Source organism: Triticum urartu, chromosome 1A, assembly GCF_056163025.1.
Source record: "Triticum urartu cultivar PI428250 chromosome 1A, HENAU_Tu73, whole genome shotgun sequence".
Lineage (NCBI taxonomy): Eukaryota > Viridiplantae > Streptophyta > Magnoliopsida > Poales > Poaceae > Triticum > Triticum urartu.
In genome coordinates, this window is record NC_141873.1 from 49,644,865 (window position 1) to 49,669,179 (window position 24,315).

The following is a 24,315-nucleotide window of genomic DNA, read 5'->3' on the forward strand; positions in this document are numbered from 1 at the left end:
GGGCATGCAACTGTCCCGCCTCCTCTCCCGCCGCCCCCTCCGACAAAACAAAGGTCTAATTGCAACCATGTCCGGGGACATGCAGTTGCGGTCAGGTGCGGCGCTTGCAGTTGCAGGGATGTTGTCGAGCTGGCAACTGGCCCACCCCCTTCGATAGAACAAAAAGTCCAATTGCAGTCGGGTTACAAGACATGCAGTTGCGGTCGGGTGCGACACTTGAAGTTGCGGGGCTATTGTTGGGCTTGCAACTGACCCGTCCCCTCTGATAGAATAAAAAGTCGAGTTGCAGTCGGGTTACAAGACATGCAGTTGCGGTCGGGTGCGACATTTGCAATTGCATTCCTAGTGTCAGACACGCAACTGGCCCGCCCCCTCTCCCGTTGTCCCGTCCGACAAAATAAAGGTCCAATTGCAACCATGTTTGGGGACATGCAGTTGCGGTCGGGTGCGGTGCTTGTAGTTGCAGGGATGTTGTCGGGCTTGTGATACGTCTCCAACGTATCTATAATTTTTGATTGTTCCATGCTATTATATTACCTGTTTTGGATGTTTATGGGCTTTATTATACACTTTTATATTACTTTTGGGACTAACCTATTAACCCAGAGCCCAGTGCCAGTTTCTGTTTTTTCCCTTGTTTCAGTGTTTTGCAGAAAAGGAATATCAAACGGAGTCCAAACAGAATGAAACCTTCGGGAGCGTGATTTTCGGAACAAACGTGATTCAGAAGACTTGAAGTTGAAGTCAAGGAAGCTTCGAGGTGGCCACGAGGAAGGGAGGCACGCCTGCCCCTGGGCGCGCCCCCACCCTCATGGGCCCCTCGTGGCTCCCCTGACCGACTTCTTTCACCTATATATGTCCATATACCCTAAAAACATCGGAGAGCACAATAGATCAGGAGTTCCGCCGCCAGAAGCCTCCGTAGCCACCGAAAACCAATCTAGACCCGTTCCGGCACCCTGCCGGAGGGGGGAATCCCTCTCCGGTGGCCATCTTCATCATCCCGGTGCTCTCCATGACGAGGAGGGAGTAGTTCTCCCTCGGGGTTGAGGGTATGTACCAGTAGCTATGTGTTTGATCTCTCTCTCTCTCTCTCTCTCTCTCTCTCTCTCTCTCGTGTTCTTGAGGTGGTACGATCTTGATGTATCACGAGCTTTGCTATTATAGTTGGATCCTATGATGTTTCTCCCCCTCTACTCTCTTGTGATGAATTGAGTTTTCCCTTTGAAGTTATCTTATCGGATTGAGTCTTTAAGGATTTGAGAACACTTGATGTATGTCTTGCATGTGCTTATCTGTGGTGACAATGGGATATCATGTGATCCACTTGATGTATGTTTTGGTGATCAACTTGCGAGTTCTGTGACCTCGTGAACTTATGCATAGGGGTTGGCACACGTTTTCGTCTTGACTCTCCGGTAGAAACTTTGGGGCACTCTTTGAAGTTATTTGTGTTGGTTGAATAGATGAATATGAGATTGTGTGATGCATATCGTATAATCATACCCACGGATACTTGAGGTGACATTGGAGTATCTAGGTGACATTAGGGTTTTGGTTGATTTGTGTTTTAAGGTGTTATTCTAGTACGAACTCTATGATAGATTGAACGAAAAGAATAGCTTCGTGTTATTTTACTACGGACTCTTGAATAGATCGATCAGAAAGGATAACTTTGAGATGGTTTCGTACCCTACCATAATCTCTTCGTTTGTTCTCCGCTATTAGTGACTTTGGAGTGACTCTTTGTTGCATGTTGAGGGATAGTTATATGATCCAATTATGTTATTATTGTTGAGGGAACTTGCACTAGTGAAAGTATGAACCCTAGGCCTTGTTTCAACACATTGCAATACCGTTTGTGCTCACTTTTATCATTAGTTACCTTGCTGTTTTTATATTTTCAGATTACAAAAACCATTATCTACTATCCATATTGCACTTGTATCATCATCTCTTCGCTGAACTAGTGCACCTATACAATTTACCATTGTATTGGGTGTGTTGGGGACACAAGAGACTCTTTGTTATTTGGTTGCAGGGTTGCTTGAGAGAGACCATCTTCATCCTACGCCTCCCACAGATTGATAAACCTTATGTCATTCACTTGAGGGAAATTTGCTACTGTCCTACAAACCTCTGCACTTGGAGGACCAACAACGTCTACAAGAAGAAGATTGTGTAGTAGACATCGTCTTGCAACTAGCCCGCCCCCTCTACCGGCGCCCCCTCCGACAGAACAAAAAAGTCCAGTTGCAGTCGGGCTAGAAGACATGCAGTTGCGGTCGGGTGTGACACTTGCAGTTGCATTCCTAGGGTCGGACATGCAACCGGCCCGCGCCCACTCTCGCTGCCCCCTCTGAAAAAAGGTCCAGTTGCAACCATGTTAGCGGACATGCAGTTGCAGTCGGATGCCGCACTTGTAGCTATGGGAATGTTGCCTGGCTTGCAACAGGCCCGCCCCTCTACCAGCGCCCTCTTCGATAGAACAAAAACTTCCAATTGCAGCCGGGCTAGAAGACATGGAGTTGCGGTTGGGTGCGACACTTGCAGTTGCATTCCTAGTGTCGAACTTGCAACTGACCCTACTGGTCTCTACTCGAACTACAAACAAAGTTAAAAAAACTCAAACTAGAAACAAAGTCTAGTTGGCCGGTGACAAATATTTTTGAGTAGGAAAAAAGATAAGTTACACGCCAATGACATACATACAATTCTGTATGGCCGATGTGCATGAAACGGTGTGTGGTCGATGGGCGTGTCGGCGATAATATTTTTGGAAAAAATAAGTTGCATACAGACACTGACAATAAAACATGTAATTGCATGTGAATCAATGTACATGCAATTGCATGCCATTGATATATGTGTAAACAAGTGACAATATTTTTTTAAAATAATAATAGCAATAGAAAATAAATAAAAAACAAAAACAAAAAGAAAATGGGAACAAACCAAAGCGAACAGCCCGATTAATCGCTCCTGTCCCGAGGCAATACGAGCACTAAGAAAAAACTCAGCCTAGAAGAAAGCCCAAAAAAACAGACAAAGGAAAAGCCACACCACCCCTCACGGCCAGCCTGTGGAGCATCTCTATCCAACACAAACAATAGAAGAGAAGGGAAGAAAAGAAAGAAAGAAACAAGGCAATGGGCCGGGGGCACAACTAAATTAGGCCGATACAGCACAAGGAAACAACGATCCTAAATCTTAAACAGAAAACGATGGAAGGTCAAGTACATCAACTGAGACTTCCTTAAAAATCAGTCAACTGATTTTTAGCCCAACCGTACAAAAAATGACCAATAGCAGTCAAGTGTGTAGGCATGTAGTTGTAGTTGAGGGCGACACTTGTAGTTTCAAGCCTATTGTCGGACATGCAACTCCCCCTCTCCTTCCTCTCACTTACAAAAAAAGTTCATTTGCAGCTGGTTGTGTAGGCATGCACTTGCAATTCAGGGCAACACTTGAAGTTGCAAAGCCTGCTGCTGTCAGACATGCAATTGTAGCCGAAAAGTGACACTTGTAGTTGCAAGTCTATTGTTGGACATGCAATTCACTCCTTCTCCGACAAAAACACTAGGCTAGTTGTAGTCGGTAGGGTGCTACCTCTTGAGCACTTGTGTTGGTTTTCCCTTGAAGAGGAAAGGGTGGTGCAGCAAAGTAGCGCAAGTATTTCCCTCAGTTTTTGAGAACCAAGGTATCAATCCAGTAGGAGGCTACGCGCGAGTCCCTCGCACCTGCACAAACAAATAAATCCTCGCAACCAACACGATAAGGGGTTGTCAATACCTACACGGCCACTTACGAGAGTGCGATCTGATAGATATGATAAGATAATATTTTTGGTATTTTTGTGATAAAGATGCAAAGTAAAATAAAAGCAATGAAAATAACTAAGTGTTGGAAGATTAGTATGATAAAGATAGACCTGGGGGCCATAGGTTTCACTAGTGGCTTCTCTCAAGAGCATAAGTATTTTACGGTGGGTGAACAAATTACTGTTGAGCAATTGGCAGAATTGAGCATAGTTATGAGAATATCTAGGTATGATCATGTATATAGGCATCACGTCCAATACAAGTAGACCGACTCCTACCTGCATCTACTACTATTACTCCACACATCGACCGCTATCCAGCATGCATCTAGAGTATGAAGTTCAAGAGAACAGTGTAAAACTTTAAGCAAGATGACATGATGTAGAGGGATAAACTCATGCAGGATGATGAAAACCCCATCTTGTTATCCTCGATGGCAACAATACAATACATGCCTTGTTGCCCCTACTGTCACTGGGAAAGGACACCGCAAGATTGAACCCAAAGCTAAGCACTTCTCCCATTGCAAGAAAGATCAATCTAGTAGGCCAAACCAAACTGATAATTCGAAGAGACTTGCAAAGATAACCAATCATACATAAAAGAATTCAGAGAAGATTCAAATATTTTTCATAGATAAACTTGATTATAAACCCACAATTCATCGGTCTCAACAAACACACCGCAAAAGAAGATTACATCGAATAGATCTCCACAAGAGAGGGGGAGAACTCTGTATTGAGATCCAAAAAGAGAGAAGAAGCCATCTAGCTAATAACTATGGACCCGAAGGTCTGAGGTAAACTACTCACACTTCATTGGAAGGGCTATGGTGTTGATGTAGAAGCCCTCCGTGATCGATGCCCCCTCCGGCGGAGCTCCGGAACAGGCCCCAAGATGGGATCTCGTGCATACAGAAAGTTACGGCGGTGGAATTAGGGTTTTGGCTCAGTATCTGATTGTTTGGGGATACGTAGGTATATATAGGAGAAAGAAGTACGTCGGTGGAGCAACAGGGGGCCCACGAGGGTGGAGGGCATGCCTGGGGGGGGGGGTAGGCGCGCCCCCTACCTCGTGGCCTCCCTGTTGGTTGCTTGACATAGGGTCCAAGTCTCCTGGGTCTTGTTCATTCCGAAAATCACGTCCCCGAAGGTTTCATTCCATTTGGACTCCGTTTGATATTCCTTTTCTTCGAAACCCTAAAATAGGCAAAAAAACAACAATTCTGGGCTGGGCCTCCGGTTAATAGGTTAGTCCCAAAAATAATATAAAAGTGGATAATAAAGCCCAATAATGTCCAAAACAGTAGATAATATAGCATGGAGCAATCAAAAATTATAAATACGTTGGAGACGTATCAAGCATCCCCAAGCTTAATTCCTGCTCGTCCTCGAGTAGGTAAATGATAAAAATAGAATTTTTGATGTGGAATGCTACTTGGCATAATTTCAATGTAATTCTTCTTAATTGTGGTATGAATATTCAGATCCAAAAGATTCAAGACAAAAGTTCAATATTGACATAGAAATAATAATACTTCAAGCATACTAACTAAGCAATTATGTCCTCTCAAAATAACATGGCCAAAGAAAGTTATCCCTACAAAATCATATAGTTTGGCTATGCTCTATCTTCACCACACAAAATATTTAAATCATGCACAACCCCGATGACAAGCCAAGCAATTGTTTCATACTTTTGACATTCTTAAAACTTTTTCAATCTTCACGCAATACATGAGCGTGAGCCATGGACATAGCACTTTAGGTGGAATAGAATGGTGGTTGTGGAGGAGACAAAAAGGAGAAGATAGTCTCACATCGACTAGGCGTATCAACGGGCTATGGAGATGCCCATCAATAAATATCAATGTGAGTGAGTAGGGATTGCCATGCTATATGAAAGCTCAAAAAGAAACTAAGTGGGTGTGCATCCAACTTGCTTGCTCACGAAGACCTAGGGCATTTTGAGGAAGCCCATCATTGGAATATACAAGCCAAGTTCTATAATGAAAAATTCCCACCAGTATATGAAGGTGATAACAAAGGATACTCTCTACTATGAAGATCATGGTGCTACTTTGAAGCACAAGTGTGGTAAAAGGATAGTAGCATTGTCCCTTCTCTCTTTTTCTCTCGTATTTTTTATTTGGGCCTTTTCTCCTTTTTTATGGCCTCTTTTTTTCGTCTGGAGTCTCATCCCGACTTGTGGGGGAATCATAGTCTCCATCATCCTTTCCTCACTTGGGACAATGCTCTAATAATGATGATCATCACACTTTTATTTTCTTACAACTCAAGAATTACAACTCGATACTTAGAACAAGATACGACTCTATATGAATGCCTCCGGCGCTGTACCGGGATATGCAATGACTCATGAGTGACATGTATGAAAGAATTATGAATGGTGGCTTTTCCACAAATACAATGTCAACTACATGATCATGCAAAGCAATATGACAATGATGGAGCGTGTCATAATAAACAGAACGGTGGAAAGTTGCATGGCAATATATCTCGGAATGGCTATGGAAATGCCATGATAGGTAGGTATGGTGGCTGTTTTGAGGAAGGTATATGGTGGGTGTATGATACCAGAGAAAGGTGCGTAGTATTAGAGAGGCTAGCAATGGTGGAAGGGTGAGAGTGCATATAATCCATGGACTCAACATTAGTCATAAAGAACTCATATACTTATTGCAAAAATCTACAATTTATCAAAGCAAAGTATTACGCGCATGCTCCTAGGGGGATAGATTGGTAGGAAAAGACCATCGCTCGTCCACGACCGCCACTCATAAGGAAGACAATCAATAAATAAATCATGCTCCGACTTCATCACATAACGGTTCACCATACGTGCATGCTAAGGGAATCACAAACTTCAACCCAAGTATTTCTCAAATTCACAACTACTCAACTAGCATGACTCTAATATCACCATCTCCATATCTCAAACAATTATCAACCATCAAACTTCTCTTAGTATTCAACACACTCATAAGAGAATTTTATTATTAATCTTGTATACCTAGCATATAAGGATTATATAAACAAATTAACATGCTATTTAAGACTCTCAAAATAATCTAAGTGAAGCATGAGAGATCAATAGTTTCTATAAAACAAATCCACCACCGTGCTCTAAGTGAAGTACTAGAGCAAAACTATATAACTCAAAAGATATAAGTGAAGCACATAGAGTATTCTAATAATTTCCGAATCATGTGTGTCTCTCTCAAAAGGTGTGTACAGCAAAGATGATTGTGGTAAACTAAAAAAATAAAGACTCAAATCATACAAGACGCTCCAAGCAAAACACATATCATGTGGTGAATAAAAATATAGCTCCAAGTAAAGTTACCGATAGAAGTAGACGAAAGAGGGGATGCCTTCCGGGGCATCCCCAAGCTTTGGCCTTTTGGTGTCCTTAGATTATATTGGGGGTGCCATGGGAATCCCCAAGCTTAGGCTCTTGCCACTCCTTGTTCCATAATCCATCAAATCTTTACCCAAAACTTGAAAACTTCACAACACAAAACTTAAAGTAGAAAATCTCGTGAGCTCTGTTAGCGAAAGAAAACAAAAGACCACTTCAAGGTACTGTAATGAACTCATTTTTTATTTATATTGGTGTTAAACCTACTGTATTCCAACTTCTCTATGGTTTATAAACTATTTTACTAGCCATAGATTCATCAAAGTAAGCGAACAACACACGGAAAACAGAATCTGTTAAAAACAGAACAGTCTGTAGTAATCTGTAGCTAGCGCAAGATCTGGAACCCCAAAAATTCTAAAATAAATTTCTGGACGTGAGGAATTTATCTATTAATTATCTTCAAAACTAAATATCACTTTACAAATAAAAATGTCAGCAATTCTCGTGAGCGCTAAAGTTTCTGTTTTTTACTGCAAGATTAACAAGACTTTCCCTAAATCTTCCCAACGGTTCTACTTGGCACAAACACTAATTAAACACAAAACACACAACCAAAACAGAGGCTAGATAAATTATTTATTACTAAACAGGAGCAAAAAGCAAGGAATAAAAATAAAATTGGGTTGCCTCCCAACAAGCGCTATCGTTTAATGCCCCTAGCTAGGCATAAAAAGCAAGGATAGATCTAGGTATTGCCATCTTTGGTAGGCAATCCATAAGTGGCTCTCATAATAGATTCATAAGGTAATTTAATTTTCTTTCTAGGAAAGTGTTCCATGCATTTCCTTAACAGAAATTGGAATCTAATATTTCCTTCCTTCAGATCAATAATTGCACCAATCGTTCTAAGGAAAGGTCTACCAAGAATAATAGGACATGAAGGATTGCAATCTATATCAAGAACGATAAAATCTATGGGCACATAATTCCTATTTGCAACAATAAGAACATCATTAATTCTTCCCATAGGTTTCTTAATAGTGGAATCCGCAAGGTGCAAGTTTAGAGAGCAATCATCAAAATCACGGAAACCTAACAAATCACGCAAAGTCTTTGGAATCGTGGAAACACTAGCACCCAAATCACCCAAAGCATAGCATTCATGATCTTTAATTATAATTTTAATAGTTGGTTCCACTCATCATAAAGTTTTCTAGGGATTGAAACTTCCAACTCAAGTTTTTCTTCATAAGATTGCATCAAAGCATCAACGATATGTTTGGTAAAAGCTTTATTTTGGCTATAAGCATGAGGAGAATGTAGCACGGATTGTAACAAGGAAATACAATCTATCAAAGAGCAGCTATTATAATTAAATTCTTTGAAATCCAAAATAGTAGGTTCATTAACATCTAGAGTTTTGATCTCTTCAATCCCACTTTTATCAATTTTAGCATCAAGATCTAAAAACTCCGAATTTTTGGAACGCTTTATAGGCAAAGGTAGATCATATTCAGTCCCATCATTATCAAGATTCATATTGCAAAACAAAGATTTAATAGGGGACACATCAATAACTTTTAGATCTTCATCTTTATTATCATGGTAACTAGGAGAACACGCTTTTATAAAGGAATCTTTCTTAGCACGCATCCTAGCGGTTCTTTCTTTGCACTCATCAACGGAAATTATCATGGATTTGAGAGACTCATTGATATCATGCTTAGGTGGAATAGATCTAAGTTTCAAAGATTCAACATAAGAGAAATTCTATCAACGTTCCTAGCCAACTCATCAATCTTAAGCAATTTTTCTTCAATCAAAGCATTGAAATTCTTTTGCGAAGTACTAAATTCTTTAATATTAGATTCAAAATCAGAGGGCATCTTATTGTAATTTCCATACGAATTGTTGTAGGAATTACCATAATTATTAGAGGAATTACTAGGATAAGGCCTAGGATTAAAATTTCCTCTATACGCGTTGTTACCAAAATTTTTCCTACCAACAAAATTCACATCCATAGATTCATTATTATTCTCTATCAAAGTAGACAAAGGCATATCATTAGGATCAGAAGAAACACTTTTATTAGCAAATAATTTCATAAGTTCATTCATCTTTCCACTCAAAACATTAATTTCTTCTATCGCATGCACTTTCTTATTAGTAGATCTTTCAGTGTGCCATTGAGAATAATTAACCATAATATTATCTAGGAGTTTAGTAGCTTCTCCTAAAGTGATTTCCATAAAAGTGCCTCCCGCGGCCGAATCTAAAAGATTTCTAGAAGCAAAATTCAATCCGGCATAAAATTTTTGTATAATCATCCATAAATTCAAACCATGAGTAGGGAAATTACCTATCATTAATTCCATCCTCTCCCAGGCTTGTGCAACATGTTCATGATCAAGTTGCTTAAAATTCATAATATCGTTTCTAAGAGAGATGATCTTAGCGGGAGGAAAATACTTAGAGATAAAAGCATCTTTGCACTTATTCCAAGAGTCAATACTATTTTTAGGCAAAGACGAAAACCAAGCTTTAGCACGATCTCTAAGCGAAAAAGGAAATAGCTTCAATTTAACAATATCATTGTCCACAGCTTTCTTCTTTTGCATATCACACAAATCAACGAAGCTATTTAGATGGGTAGCGGTATCTTCACTAGGAAGGCCGGAAAACAGATATTTCATGACAAGATTCAGCAAGGCAACATTAATTTCATAAGATTCAGCATCGGTAAGAGGAGCAATCGGAGTGCTAATAAAATCATTGTTGTTGGTATTGGTAAAGTCACACAATTTAGTGTTATCTTGAGCCATCGTGACAAGCAAGCAATCCAACACACAAGCAAACAAGAAACAGGCAAGAAGAGGCAAATAGAGAAGGATAAGGAGGATAGAGAGAGAGAGGGAGAATAAAACGGCAATGGTGAAGTGGGGGAGAGGAAAACGAGAGGCAAATGGCAAATAATGTAATGCGGGAGATAAGTGTTGTGATGGGCACTTGCTATGTTGACTATTGCGTAGACCTCCTCGGTAACGGTGCCAGAAATCCTTCTTACTACCTCTTGAGCACTTGCGTTGGTTTTCCCTTGAAGAGGAAAGGGTGGTGCAACAAAGTAGCATAAGTATTTCCCTCAGTTCTTGAGAACCAAGGTATCAATCCAGTAGGAGGCTACGCGCGAGTCCCTCGTACCTGCACAAACAAATAAATCCTCGCACCCAACGCGATAAGGGGTTGTCAGTCCCTACGCGGTCACTTACGAGAGTGAGATATGATAGATATGATAAGATAATATTTTTGGTATTTTTATGATAAAGATGCAAAGTAAAATAAAAGCAATGAAAATAACTAAGTGTTGGAAGATTAATATGATAAAGATAGACCCGGGGGCCATAGGTTTCACTAGTGGCTTCTCTCAAGAGCATAAGTATTTTACGGTGGGTTAACAAATTACTGTTGAGCAATTGACAAAATTGAGCATAGTTATGAGAATATCTAGGTATGATCATGTATATAGGCATCACGTCCAAGACAAGTAGACCGACTCCTGCCTGCATCTACTACTATTACTCCACACATCGACCACTATCCAGCATGCATCTAGAGTATTAAGTTCAAGAGAACAAAGTAACGCTTTAAGCAAGATGACATGATGTAGAGGGATAAACTCATGCAATATGATGATAACCCCATCTTGTTATCCTCGATGGCAACAATACAATACGTGCCTTGCTGCCCCTACTGTCACTGGGAAAGGACACCGCAAGATTGAACCCAGAGCTAAGCACTTCTCCCATTGCAAGAAAGATCAATCTAGTAGGCCAAACCAAATTGATAATTCGAAGAGACTTACAAAGATAACCAATCATACATAAAAGAATTCAGAGAAGATTCAAATATTGTTCATAGGTAAACTTGATCATAAACCCACAATTCATCGGTCTCAACAAACACACCGCAAAAGAAGATTACATCGAATAGATCTCCACAAGAGAGGGGGAGAACTTTGTATTGAGATCCAAAAAGAGAGAAGAAGCCATCTAGCTAATAACTATGGACCCGAAGGTCTGAGGTAAACTACTCACACTTCATCGGAAGGGCTATGGTGTTGATGTAGAAGCCCTCCGTGATCGATGCCCCCTCCGGCGGAGCTCCGGAACAGGCCCCAAGATGGGATCTCGTGGATACAGAAAGTTACGGCGGTGGAACTAGGGTTTTGGCTCCGTATCTGATCGTTTGGGGGTACATAGGTATATATAGGAGGAAGAAGTACGTCGGTGGGGCAATAGGGGGCCCACGAGGGTGGAGGGAGCGCCTGGGGGGGGGGGGGGGGTAGGCGCGCCCCACTACATCGTGGCCTCCCTGTTGGTTGCTTGACGTAGGGTCCAAGTCTCCTGGGTCTTGTTCATTCCAAAAATCACGATCCCGAAGGTTTCATTCCGTTTGGACTCCGTTTGATATTCCTTTTCTTCCAAACGCTAAAATAGGCAAAAAAACAGCAATTCTGGGTTGGGCCTACGGTTAATAGGTTAGTCCCAAAAATAATATAAAAGTGGATAATAAAGCCCAATAATGTCCAAAATAGTAGATAGTATAGCAGGGAGCAATCAAAAATTATAGATACGTTGGAGACATATCATAGGGGACATGTGTTAGAGGGCACACTTGCAGTTGAAGGCCTAGTACCATGTATGCACCTAGCTTCCCCTCTCCTGCAGCTCACTTACAAAAAAAATCAGTTACAGTCGGTGTGTATGCATGCAATTGCAATCGAGGGCGACACTACGGTTGCAAGCCTACTATCGAACATGAAATTGTAACTGAGGGCGATACTTGTAGTGGCAAGCATATTGTCGTACATGCAATTCATCCCCTCTCTGATAGAAACACAAGACCAGTCATAGTCAATTGGGGACATGTAGTTCCAGTCGAGGGCGAGAGTTGCAGTTGCAAGCCTAGTATAGGACATGCAACCCTCCCCCTCACCCGCCGCCCACTAACAAATAAAAAATGCCGGTTGCAGTTGGGTGTGTGGGCATGCATTGCACGCAGGTGTGTAGGCATGAAGTTCTAGCCGATGGCAACACTTGTAATTGCAGGACTACTATCGGACATGCAATTGCCTCCTCTCCGACAAAAACACAAGGTCATTGCAGTCGGGAGGGGGGCATGCAGTTGAAGTCGAGGGCGACAGTTGTAGTTGCAAGCCTGGTATCGCACATGCAACTCCCTCTCCCTCTCCTACCGCGCACTTACAAAAATAAATGTTAGTTGCAGTCGGTTATGTGGGCATGCAATTGCAGTCAGGGGTTACATTTACAGTTGGATGCCTAGTGACAGACATGCAACTGCCCTTCTCTCAACAAAAGACTAATAAATTACAGTCAATTGCGATACTTACAATTCTGCCTAATAGAAGGCATACAAGAAAATGTTTTCAAAGCAACAAAAAGAGAAAATATAAATAAATAGTAAATAAAAAGGAAATTTTAGAAAGCAAATAAAAAGAAGAAAATGTAAACAAAAATGAAACAAGAAAATGGTAAAAAAATATAAATGCAAAATAAAATCAATGTCATGAGAACACTGAATTTTGTTGTTAAAAATCACTTACTCAAAAAATAAAAAAGAGCCAGGAAAGTAAAATAGAGAACACAAAAATAAAACCATAAAAAGCCAGGCCATTACATATACCTGCCCACGCATAAAATAAACAAGAAGGAAAGAGTGGACTAGACACACCCTAAAACAGCCCGTCACCAAAAAACTGGAAGCAAACTAATTGGACATAAGAGAGAAAACAAAAAATGTTGAGAGTTAATTGAAAATGTAACTGGATGGACTAACATGTAACTGATAGTTTGATTAAACAAACGACAAAATTAGACGTAAAATGTTGAGAGTTAACTAAAAGACAAAAAATGCAAGAATAGTTTAAGAACGAAGAGAAGCCGGGCAGGTGTGCTTGAGGGAAAAAGAAAGGAGACATTATAGAACAAATAAGAACAAATAAGATGTGGCCACTCAGTGTAGCAAAATACATCAAAAATGGTACAAAATGAAAATAATGACTTATTGGAAATTTGCTTAATTCATGTTTCACATTGAAAAAGGTAGTGCAACTAAACAATAAAAAGAAGAAAAGAAGAAGTGAAAAGCAAAAAAACAAGAATAAAGAAGCAATGATAGATGATCTATTTTAGTAGATACATAAAATTATGAAGAAGAAAAAATAAAAAGTATAAGTGGAATAAACACATAAATTAGGCAACAAAAAGCAGAAATTTTCAAGTAAAAAAGGACGGCCACTTGCACACAAGGAAAAACACCCCATGCTACAGAGAGAGTACGCAGAGAGGAATGTATGTGACAGGATCCCTTCCCCTCCCTAAGTCACGGCCAGTAATGGTGACAACTTCCTCTTCTGTCTCTCTCTTCAATTGTAATAGTTTACAAAAGAAAAGAAAAAAAAGCAAACAACAAAAAATGGGTTGAACGCCTGCCCAGCCCACGGGAAAACCCTGCCCCCGCCACGACCAAAGGAGCCCAGATCAAACAACGAAACCGGAAAGAAAAACAGGCCAGACGCACGCTTTAGCAAGCCGAATTGAGACAAATAAGCTGAGCTACGCAAATCTTAAAGGAACGACAATCCAACGGTCGACTGATTTTTAGTAGCTCCAAATATATATAACATCATTAAGTTAGATGTTTACTTCTGTTTAAACTCCTCCTTGCTCTCCTACACCTTGATATCTTCTTTATCCCATCAGCACTGTAGTTGACCTAGAAAGCGTGCCCGCCGTGTCACTATCGGCTCGTTGATGCCATTTATAGGCTAAACCCTTGGTGCTTTTGGACGGTGGTGGTCAACAGGTTTCATCCGGTCGTAGATGAACAACTAGTGCATGTGCTTGCCTTGGTCACGTAAATCTGGAGCAGCGGTGCACGAGATAGAGGTGTATGGTGGTATTACGAGTTGACATCGAAATTCATTCCTAGAGGTGTTGTATTTTGAGACTTGCTCCATTCATTAGGTCACATATCTCTCAACACTCAACTCATGGATTATGCATGGTCCACCATTATAAGGTTTGTGCTAGGATTATTGAGATGGTGGCGTGAGACTGATTCTACATTGATGGCCCTGGGTTTTCTCAAACCGATTTATTCATTGTCAATGTTTGACATTACTTTTGATAATAAATAGTAGTAATATATAACTTATATGAACCAATCGATATGGCCGCTAAGGGGTTATCCTCCTTGGAAACAATAACTCCCACCTAGTGAGAGTCGTAGAAACAAAATAGGTTAGGAGAGTTGGGGGACTCCGATGGATGTGGAAAGAGGGATGAACAATGAAACAACTAAATGAGGGAATGCTCTCCCTTGATGATTGCCACTATTAACGAGTGTCATTGCAGACCGGCTAGCCGATTGATGATGGCTATGTAGAGTTGGCCGAATTGTTGAACAATGCAGCCCTAGCTACACTATACACACATACACAAAGCACATATATGTAGTCACATTCACACATTACATATCACTAGCAAAACAGCCCATGCGTTGCAACTGGAGAAAAAAATTCATAATCTCCAATGGCCATGACCACATTTGGCTGCATCACCGAGATATACTATCACTATCCTTTTCGGGAAATTGTGAACAATTTTTGAAAAATCATGAATATTCGGGAAATTGTGAATAAAAACCGTGAACATATCTGAAATCGTGAATATTTCAAATTCATGAACACTTTTACCGATTTCCGTACATTTTCTAAAATCATGAACATTTTTTGAATTCATGAACATTTATACTATTTTCAAACATTTTTTAGTTATTTTTCTTCAATAGGCGAATATTTCCAGAATCGACGAACATTTTTTTGGAAGTTGCTTGGTGGAACAATTTTTGAAATTCGCGAATATTTTTTGGTTTAGCAAACATTTTTTAAAATCCATGATCATTTTTTAAATCAGTGAATATTTTATGAATCAAAAAACTATTTTGTAAGTCACAAACGGTTTTTGAGCTCTTAGGATATTTTTCAATTCATGAATATTTTTTGAATTAGCGAAATTTTGTTCAATTTCGTTAACATTTTTATTACACGTACTTTAAAAAAAATCATGAACATTTTTAATTTCCCAAACTTTTGTTTTCAGAATTTTGAATATTTATTGTATATGCGAACATTTTCTGAATCCATAAACATTTATGAATTATTAAGAAATTTATTTCAAAATTCTCATTTTTTTATTTTTGGTTTTTTAAATCATGAATTATTTAAAGTAGAAAAACAAAGATGAAAAAGGAAAATCAAAAATAAAAATCAAAATTAAGAAACAGGCCTCCCGAACATGGGCTGGCCCAAAGAAGTGTTGTGTCTTCTCCCAGCGCGCTGAGCGCGGTATAGAAGGTTCCTACTTGGGTCGGCCGAGGCGGGTATTCCCCTGTGTGAATGTTTTTTTATCACTTATAGGTGGCATCACTGGATAATATTTTACAACTATTGGAGCAAATTTGATGACATACCGCGAGAAGCAATAGCTCTTTATTATTAGGTATAGATAAACGACTGACAAACATATACAACCCAAATATACATTTCATACAATTATATTCATTTATACCATTAGTCACATGCATCTTGCATATATACAATATCCATGTCATTGCATACATGTACATTCATGTACAACACAAGAATAAAGCAAACTTTGTGCCTTTTCAGTCCCGTGCAACCATCTGGGTTCGTTCTCCGACCAGCGCAGTCCGTGTCTGGCGCGTCAACTAATAGAGCGAAAAGTCATCAGTACCCTTGGTATGGTGCCTAGCATGACCGGATGTACCAGGATGGGGCCCACACACAAAAGTTATCAGGTTCGGGCCTCCGATGAGGGGTAATACACTACATTCCGCTTGTTATTGTTATTCAAGGTAGGTTTATATACCTCGCGTGAGGGATTATTATAGAGTTTACATGTCTACCAAGAGTTTGTTCTATCAGATTCCATTGGATGGAGAGCTCCCTAGCCTCCCCTTATAAACATGGTGGAGGGTAGGGTTTACAAAGAGAGATGCAATTGGGGCGTGTTTGGTTTCTTGCCTCGCACCTGCATCGCACCCACCATGCAATTTTCGCAACGTTTGATAGGCTGCGCGTCGTTCTGGGCTAGGCCCGACTGATGAAAAATAGCCCCCCAGCCAGGCTGAGCTCGCATGCAAGTTTCAGCCGTTTTCGCGAGCTTGCATCCGCGCATGCACCCACGCCCGCACCCACGCGAGCGAAGAGGGCTAGGGTTTCTCTCCCTGTCGATCCACACCTGCATTCGCGCCGCTCTCACCACCCCTCTCCTCTCTCCGGTGAACGGATCTCGTCGCTCTATCGCCTCGTGGGCATGTTGCCGGCGCGCATCCTCTCCGCGCAGAGGTTGGACTCTCCTCCTCCCATCCCTCTTCCATCTGTCCCCATCCCTCACGGATCCCTCTCATCTCTCTCTGCCATTGCGCTGCTGCTTCTACCGATGCGGATGTGAGCAGGCAGCTAGGCGGGATGCTGCCGTTCCCTGCACGCGTTTTGGTCGGGGCCGAGCTCCTGGCCAAGGCCGCGCGTGGCCGGCGTGGGCGTGTTTAGGTTGGAGCCGAGCTCGCAGCCATGGTCGCTGTGGCCATGGGAGCTACTCCCCTCGCTCATGTACAGACACGACACCCACACGCACACATGCGTGTGCTCACGCGTTCACCCCTGCCCTCCACACAGATGCAACCCATTGCTGGGATGCACATGCATCCCGTCGCTCCTGTACAGGCCCTGTCCTGAACCTCCTCTCCTAGATCTGTGTGATTAGCATGCATCTATGTGAGCTATTGGGCTAGTAAATTTTTTTATTATCATGGATCTATGTGAGCTAACTTGTGGAAATTACAAGGAATCTTTAGGTAGGAAAGAAAAGTGCATATATTTGTCAGCTAATTTTTTGATTATCATAGATCTATGTGAGTTAACTTCCTGAACAATTTGTTCATGTATTTATTTTGTTTTGATGATACAAATAATGTTAATATTATCAGTTCCCATGCCTTTATTAATTTATAAATATGTGCTAAATTTATATAGATGGATGACAACGGCAAGACCCGAGATACGCTGATAGTGCAAGTTGCTGGTTTGGCTGCTGTTTTGTGTGCCTATATGGCCACAATAACTACAAGGGCTAGAATTAGAAACTATCGTGCTCCAATTTGTTACGTTATGCTTGAGAGAGACGCAGCTAGGTTGTCCAATCTACGTTTTATCTATGAAACCAATGATATAAATTGCCATGACCTACTAAGGATGAACATGGCCCCATTTTATAACTTGTGTAACTTGTTTCGTGATCGGAAATTGTTGGAAGACAACATTCATACCTGCATTGAGGAGCAGCTTGCGATGTTCCTTCTTGTAGTTGGGCACAACCATAGGTTTAGGGCAATGAAACCCATATTTAGGAGGTCAATTGAAGTAATCAGTCGATACTTCAAGGCAGTTTTATATGCAATTGGGGAGTTGCGTGATGAGATAATCCAGCCCCCTTTCAATGATATTCATCCAAAAATCCTACACGTAGGTGCCTCTATCCCTACTTTAAGGTAATACTTTACCATTTAGAATTCTATGGACATGCCGGTTAACCCATATTTTACAAAAATATACCTCACCTCTTCTCTTAGGATCGTGTTGGTGCAATTGATGGCACCCATGTTGCTGCCAAGGTACCAGCTGCTATTGCTTCGGCATTTAGGGGTCAGAAAGGTGGCACTACCCAAAATGTGATGGCTGCGGTTGACTTTGACCTTAAGTTTACCTATGTGTTAGCTGTTTGGGAAGGGTCGGCCCATGATGCACTCATTTTGGCTGATGCTTTGGAAAGGAATGGTGGATTTGTTGTCCCTGCAGGTATTAGTGAACCATTTTTAGTGGCTTTTGATCATTTAAAACTATTAGTAGTAACACAACACATGACCTCTTGTTTGTTAGGAAAATTCTACCTCGTGGATGCGGGCTATGCCGTGAGGCCAAGGTTTCTTCCACCATATAGGGCTACTCGCTATCATCTTACTGAGTTTGGTGAACGTGTCCCTCAAAACGAGAAGGAATTATTCAACCTCCGCCACTCCTCATTGAGGATCACGATTGAGAGGGCGTTTGCAGCTTTCAAGAACCGGTGGAGAATTGTGGACAACAAGCCTCACCACCATTATCCCTCACAAGTCAAAATCATCCTAGCTTGCTGCATTCTTCATAATTGGATACTTCAGTGGGGAGAGGATGAGTTTGTACCACCTGAGCACACTTGGACTGGAAATCCAGCATCGGATGGTGTGATTGACATAGAACATGATAATAGAACCCGGTCACAAATTAGAGATGGTTGGGCTGGGCATATGTTTGCCAATAGGGGCATTTCACGTGTGTAGAGCTCAAGTGTAGAGCTCAATTCTATATTGTAATGTATTGTGTATAATTCTACCATGTAGAGCTCAAGTGTAGAGCTCAATTCTATGTTGTAATGCATTATGAATAATTCTGTCATGTACCCAAATTGAAACATTTATGTCTTATTTGCTACCTTATGTTGCTGTTTGAGCTCCACTTTATTTCTGTTTATTGGTTCTTTACTTCTATTTAATTATGTTTAGACTTGATATAAAATTTTATTCTCTTATGTAATCATTTTTCCTTTCCTTTTGTTTGTTCTGTACATAGGAATGATGGCTGAGATGGCGGCTGATGGTGGGCATGGCGGTGGGAATCACCCATTGCGCTGGACATCTCCAATGTTTGGGTTCATGTTACGTCGCTTTGTAGAGCTCATTGCTAGTGGAGCGAAGACGGAAAAGGGCTTTAAGGAGGTGCACCTAAACCAGGTGGCTAAGAATTGTAGTGATCACTTTGGTGTTTCCATAACCGAGACCCAAGTGTACAACCACCTCCGCAAGTGGCGTGCTAGGTGGGTGAAGATAAGTAGGCTCCGAGGCATTAGTGGGTCACTTTGGGATGATAACAACTATGTCATATTGCTGGAGAAAGAGCACTACATGGGCCATATCAAGGTTTGTACTAGCTTTTAGTGGCTGATCAGTAGCTATTTAATTACATATGCTCATAGAATTACTTATGCTCATAGAATTACTTACGCTTCATGTAGGACCATCCTAAAGATGTTGAGTACCTCAATGTGCCTTTAGAGAATTATGTTCAGATGCTTTCTATCTTGGGAAGTGGTATTGCTACAGGAAGGTATGCAATGACATCTAATGAGGCTCTTGGGGTTCCTTCAATGGTGGGAACCTCCTCATCATTTGTAAACCTTGAAGCTTGTGGTTCTGAATTTGTTGTGGATGGGAATGAACCTAGCTTGAGTGCTACTGCTGCTGCTCCTTATCGGAAGCAACCATGTAAGGATGTGTCTAGCTCCACTGGCAAAAGGAAGAGGGCTAGCTTGATGACTGAAGAAGAAGTCTTGGTCATGAGCAACATGTCTGAAGCAGTCCGTGAAGTTGCTATTGCTATCAAGTCCATCCACTACAAAAAAATACACTTCCGTGATGATACGTGTTTGTCACAGTAGGTCGCGTTTTTTGTCATGCATGTACATCCATGACGATTTTATGACAGAATCAAGATAGTCATACCTATGCTGTCGTAGAAGTGTTCCATGACATTACCAAAATTATCATCATGGAAGTGTGCACTTCCATGACGATAAATCGCACGTCACAGAAGTGCTTTCGTCAAGGGTGACCAACACGTGGCATCCACCATAACGGAACACCGTTAACCTATCGGTTCGGGTTTTGGATCCGATGACCCGTTAACAGCCCCGACCAATGGGGATTTTCCATGTGTAAAATCATCATTGGCTAGAGGAAACACGTGTCGGCTCATCGTTGGGACAGATGTCATCCACTCATTGGACAGAAGGCGCCTATGTTACGTCAACACGTGGCACGGCCCAACAGAGGCCCATTCCTGTGAAAAGGCCGGCCCGTTTGACTTGGTCAAAAGGTGGCGGGCCAGCCCATGGAAAGCCTGTTAACGGCCTGTTCGCATATAGCCCATTTACAACCCGCTAACCCAAGGCCCGTTACACCCTATCTGAATTAGGTCCAGTAGCGTCATTTGGGCCATCCAATATGATTCCAGCCCGTTTTCACTTCTGGCCCATGTATGGCCCATGACGTCTTTCAGCCCATATGAGGCCCTATGTAACTCTTGGCCTATTAATGGCCCGTGGTGAAACTGGCCCGTAATGAACAGTGTACCACTTTACACCCATTAACGGCTCATGGTTAAACTGGCACGTAATGAACAGTGTATCACTTTATACCCATTAATGGCCCGTTATTCCGTTGGGCCGTTTCCAGCCCATGTTATCTTTCGACCTTCTAAGAGCCCATTTATTCTTGGGCTCATTTCCATCATTCGTTTACTTACGGCCTGTTACTGCCATTTTTTTCTTGTGGGCCAAATTCAGCCCGTGGTTACAGTCGGCCCATTTGTGGTCCGTTAATACGTTGGGCCGTTTTCATAGCGTCATCAAATACGGCCTATTAACCATGGCCCGTTATGGTCGGCCCATGAACGGACGATTCCAACTCTAGCCCGTTTATGGCCATAATGCGGCCTGTTATTGGCCCATGTTTGGCCAATCGATCATACGACCCGTATAAGGCCCATTGATGATACGGCCCGCAGAAGGCCCATTGATGATACGGCCCGTAGAAGGCTCATTGTTTCTACGGCCCGTAGAAGGCCCATTGTTTCTACGACCCATAAAAGGCCTACTGTTTCTACGGCCCGTAGAAGGCCCACTGCTTCTACGGCCCGTAGGAGGCCTAGTGTCACTACAGTAAATATTAGCCCATGGTTATTGTGGCCTAGTTTTAAAAATAGGTTATTGCAGCCACTAGAAAACCGCGGAAAAAGAACTGCACTGACTACAAGCAAACAAATAAACAAGATAACAATGAAATAAATAAGCAAGCAACTTATGCTAGGCTATCACGACTATTACACATATTACATCCACTGGGCATCAAAGTTCGCCACCAGTGCAAATATAGGGAACAAAGCAGCATATAAACGCCATAGCAAAACAAGTCTAGAACTGAAACCACTTTAGAAGAGTTCAAGAAACAATATCCTGGGTACCCATAATGCTAGCAAGATGCTTAGCAAGCTTATTAACTTTCTCTTGTTTGGCGCTTAAATCCTCGAACGCTTGCTGTTGCACAAGAAAGTACGCATCTGAATTCTGCAGGGACTTCCTCAGTCCTTCGCCTTCTTGCCGCAGCACAGCTGACTGATGCCTTTCACCTTGTAGCTGAGACTGAAGAAGCCGAAGTGATTCAGGAAACGAGTTCAAAGAGCTTGTGCCAGCGGTACTGGCCAGTAACTCGAGCACTACATCAACGCAGGGCAGTGGGGTTTTCTCACTGTCTACAAGATCATTTTTATCACCTTTCTTGGAGACCAACAGGGTTGTCTCACTATCTTGAACCTTATCTGCATTACTTTCTCTACCATTGCATAGTGGGGTGCTCTTCTCCAATGTTCTGTTTGCATACTACAAGAGAAACAAGCAGACACATCACATGTTTAGCTTGTAGTATACGAAACTCATTTTGGTAAACCGGTTCAGTAGTAAGGTGGACAGGATAACAGCATGAAACAAACATATATCTATGTACTATGGTCACTGTATTGTCCATATCATTCTAGTTTATGTTCCCTAATCAAGATAAAGACACAGTTCAACTCATATATTTTTAAGACACAGCAGCATAGACAGAATATAAGTGTGAGAAACTACACAGCATTGGCAGCACTTGTAATGTGCATCACATGAGAACATAACTGTTTATACAACTTAAACTAAAATCAACATAGAGCAAGAAGTTAGAACAACAATCCAGTTAAAGAAATAGGTTTAAAACATACCTGTTGCACCATTGGAGTTTTAATTGGATCCTTCAAATTCGAAAGTAGTTGGTATGAGTAAATACAGTGATGCAACAACAAAGGAGTATGGACCATAGCTACGGAATCTGACCTGAGAACAATTGCTCTTCCGCTTTAAACGTGGAGTTTGGGTTAGCTGTGGTGGTCTTCGTGCTTTGGGCACTGCAGTAGCTTTACAAACTGCTTGTGTGGCGATACTCTGTGGTGGACATGGTGCTTTGTCAACTATAAGTGGGTTACTATCTGCTGGGGTTGCGGTTCGATGGGTTGTAGCTGGTTCTCTGCCCAACGGTGTAAGTGTGCAATCTGGAAGAGTCTTGATTATGTGTGGTGGGGCTAGTTTGTGGGCCAGTACAACCATGGTTCTATCTGCATCGACGGGTAGCACTGTCTTCTGTGAAGAACGAGTTTTTGCTCCCTTAGATACTGCCATCACCCCCTCCAATTCAAATGGCTGATAAACAAGAAAAGAAATTGAATGTACAGACATTGTATGATAGACAAATGTGGTAATTCACATATATGTTGTCTAACCAAATAGGACAACATGACACAATTTCACATATATGATGCCTAACTAAACAGGATAGCATGACATAGTTTCAGATATATGATGGATAACTTAATAGGATATAATGGCATAATTCAACATATGATGAGTACCTAAACGGGATGGCATGACAAAACTATATGATGTCTTTCTAAAATAGGTTGGGATGAAATAATTCACATACATGTTGTCTAAGTATACAGGATGGCATGATATAATTGACATAATTGATTCATATACTAAGCAGCTGGCACTCGCATGTATGATCTCTAAACTAAGCAGATAGAATTCAATATTGTGCATATGATGTCTAAACTAAGCAATGCAAGACACCATATGCATCATATGAGAAATATAAACATTGCAACTTAGAGCATACACCTCAAGTGGGATATAGGACTGGTCATCTGTCTCTGAATCCTCGTCTGAGGAGCTCCCTATAACCATCGAGATATATGCTTCAACAGGTACCATTCCCTGCTCTGAAGACCTTGTTTTCACTCCAGATTTTTCCGTAACCGGCTCAAATGGCTGATACACATGAAGAGTAGTTCAATATACACAGATTGTTGACAAATGGAATACGTAATGAAAAAAAGATGGCATGAGATAATTCACATATATGATGCCTGGCTCCATGGCGGTGCATAATTCACATATATGATAACTGGCTGAAAAACATGGCATTGCATAATTCACATATCTGATATAAAAAGCAAACATGAGGCATTCACACAAAGCATGTCTAATCTAAGTAGATGACATGGCAATGCAAGACACCATATGCATGATATGAGAAATATAACCCAGCCAAGTTAGAGCATGCACCTCGGCGGGGGGGGGGGGGGATACGACTGGTCATCTCTCTCTGAATCCTCCTTTGAGGAGCTATCTGCAACCAGCAAGAAATCTGCATTGACAGGTAGCACTGACTGCTCAGAAGACCTTGTTTTCACTCCAGATTTTCCCATGACCGACTCAAATGGCTGATGCACAGGAAGAGTATGATATAGAAACCAAACAGGTGGCATTCACACAAAGCAAATCTAAACTAAGCTGATGACATATAAGATGTATAATGTAAGCAATGCAAGGCGCCATATGCATGATATGACCAACATCAGCATGCCAGGTTAGAGCAAACACCTCAGGTGGTAAACAGGCCTGGTCGGCTCCTTCTGAATCTCCATCTGAACAGTTATCTTCCTCTGGAATACAATCTGGAAATGCAGGAGGGGGGGGGCACTTCACCCACCATGGAGCGGCGTCTGCATGACATTATATTCGCACACAACGGGCTTCTCTTTTTCTCTACATGTTTAGTACGATTGTGTACAATATCTGACATGCATAATAATAAAATAGTTAGATTTTGTAAGGCCTATGGGATGCATGCAAAAATCAAGACTGATGGTAGCAAACGAGTGGATGGATCCAAAACTAATGATAGCAGGTAGATTATAGCTTCAGTTTAAAAAGATAGACAATGGATCATCTATTGTTTGTTGCCCACCCAACATGAACCACATAGA

At 41.4% G+C, this 24,315-nt stretch overlaps 1 protein-coding gene across 1 annotated transcript; it reads left to right on the top strand.

The window, feature by feature from the left end:
• The first annotated feature begins 18,980 nt into the window (after positions 1–18,980).
• Positions 18,981–19,840, top strand: LOC147989887 (uncharacterized). The gene is made up of 3 exons (XM_087536474.1): positions 18,981–19,322; positions 19,418–19,509; positions 19,633–19,840. Exons 1-3 carry the CDS (start codon positions 18,981–18,983, stop codon positions 19,838–19,840), a joined length of 642 nt encoding a protein of 213 aa, XP_087392600.1.
• The last annotated feature ends 4,475 nt before the right edge of the window (positions 19,841–24,315 follow it).

Coding starts and splice junctions, on each gene's coding strand:
- LOC147989887 (XM_087536474.1), top strand. CDS start 18,981: ATGGCTGAGATGGCGGCTGATGGTGGGCATGGCGGTGGGAATCACCCA. Junction 19,323..19,417: donor ACTACATGGGCCATATCAAG/GTTTGTACTAGC, acceptor CGCTTCATGTAG/GACCATCCTAAAGATGTTGA. Junction 19,510..19,632: donor AGTGGTATTGCTACAGGAAG/GTATGCAATGAC, acceptor ACCTAGCTTGAG/TGCTACTGCTGCTGCTCCTT.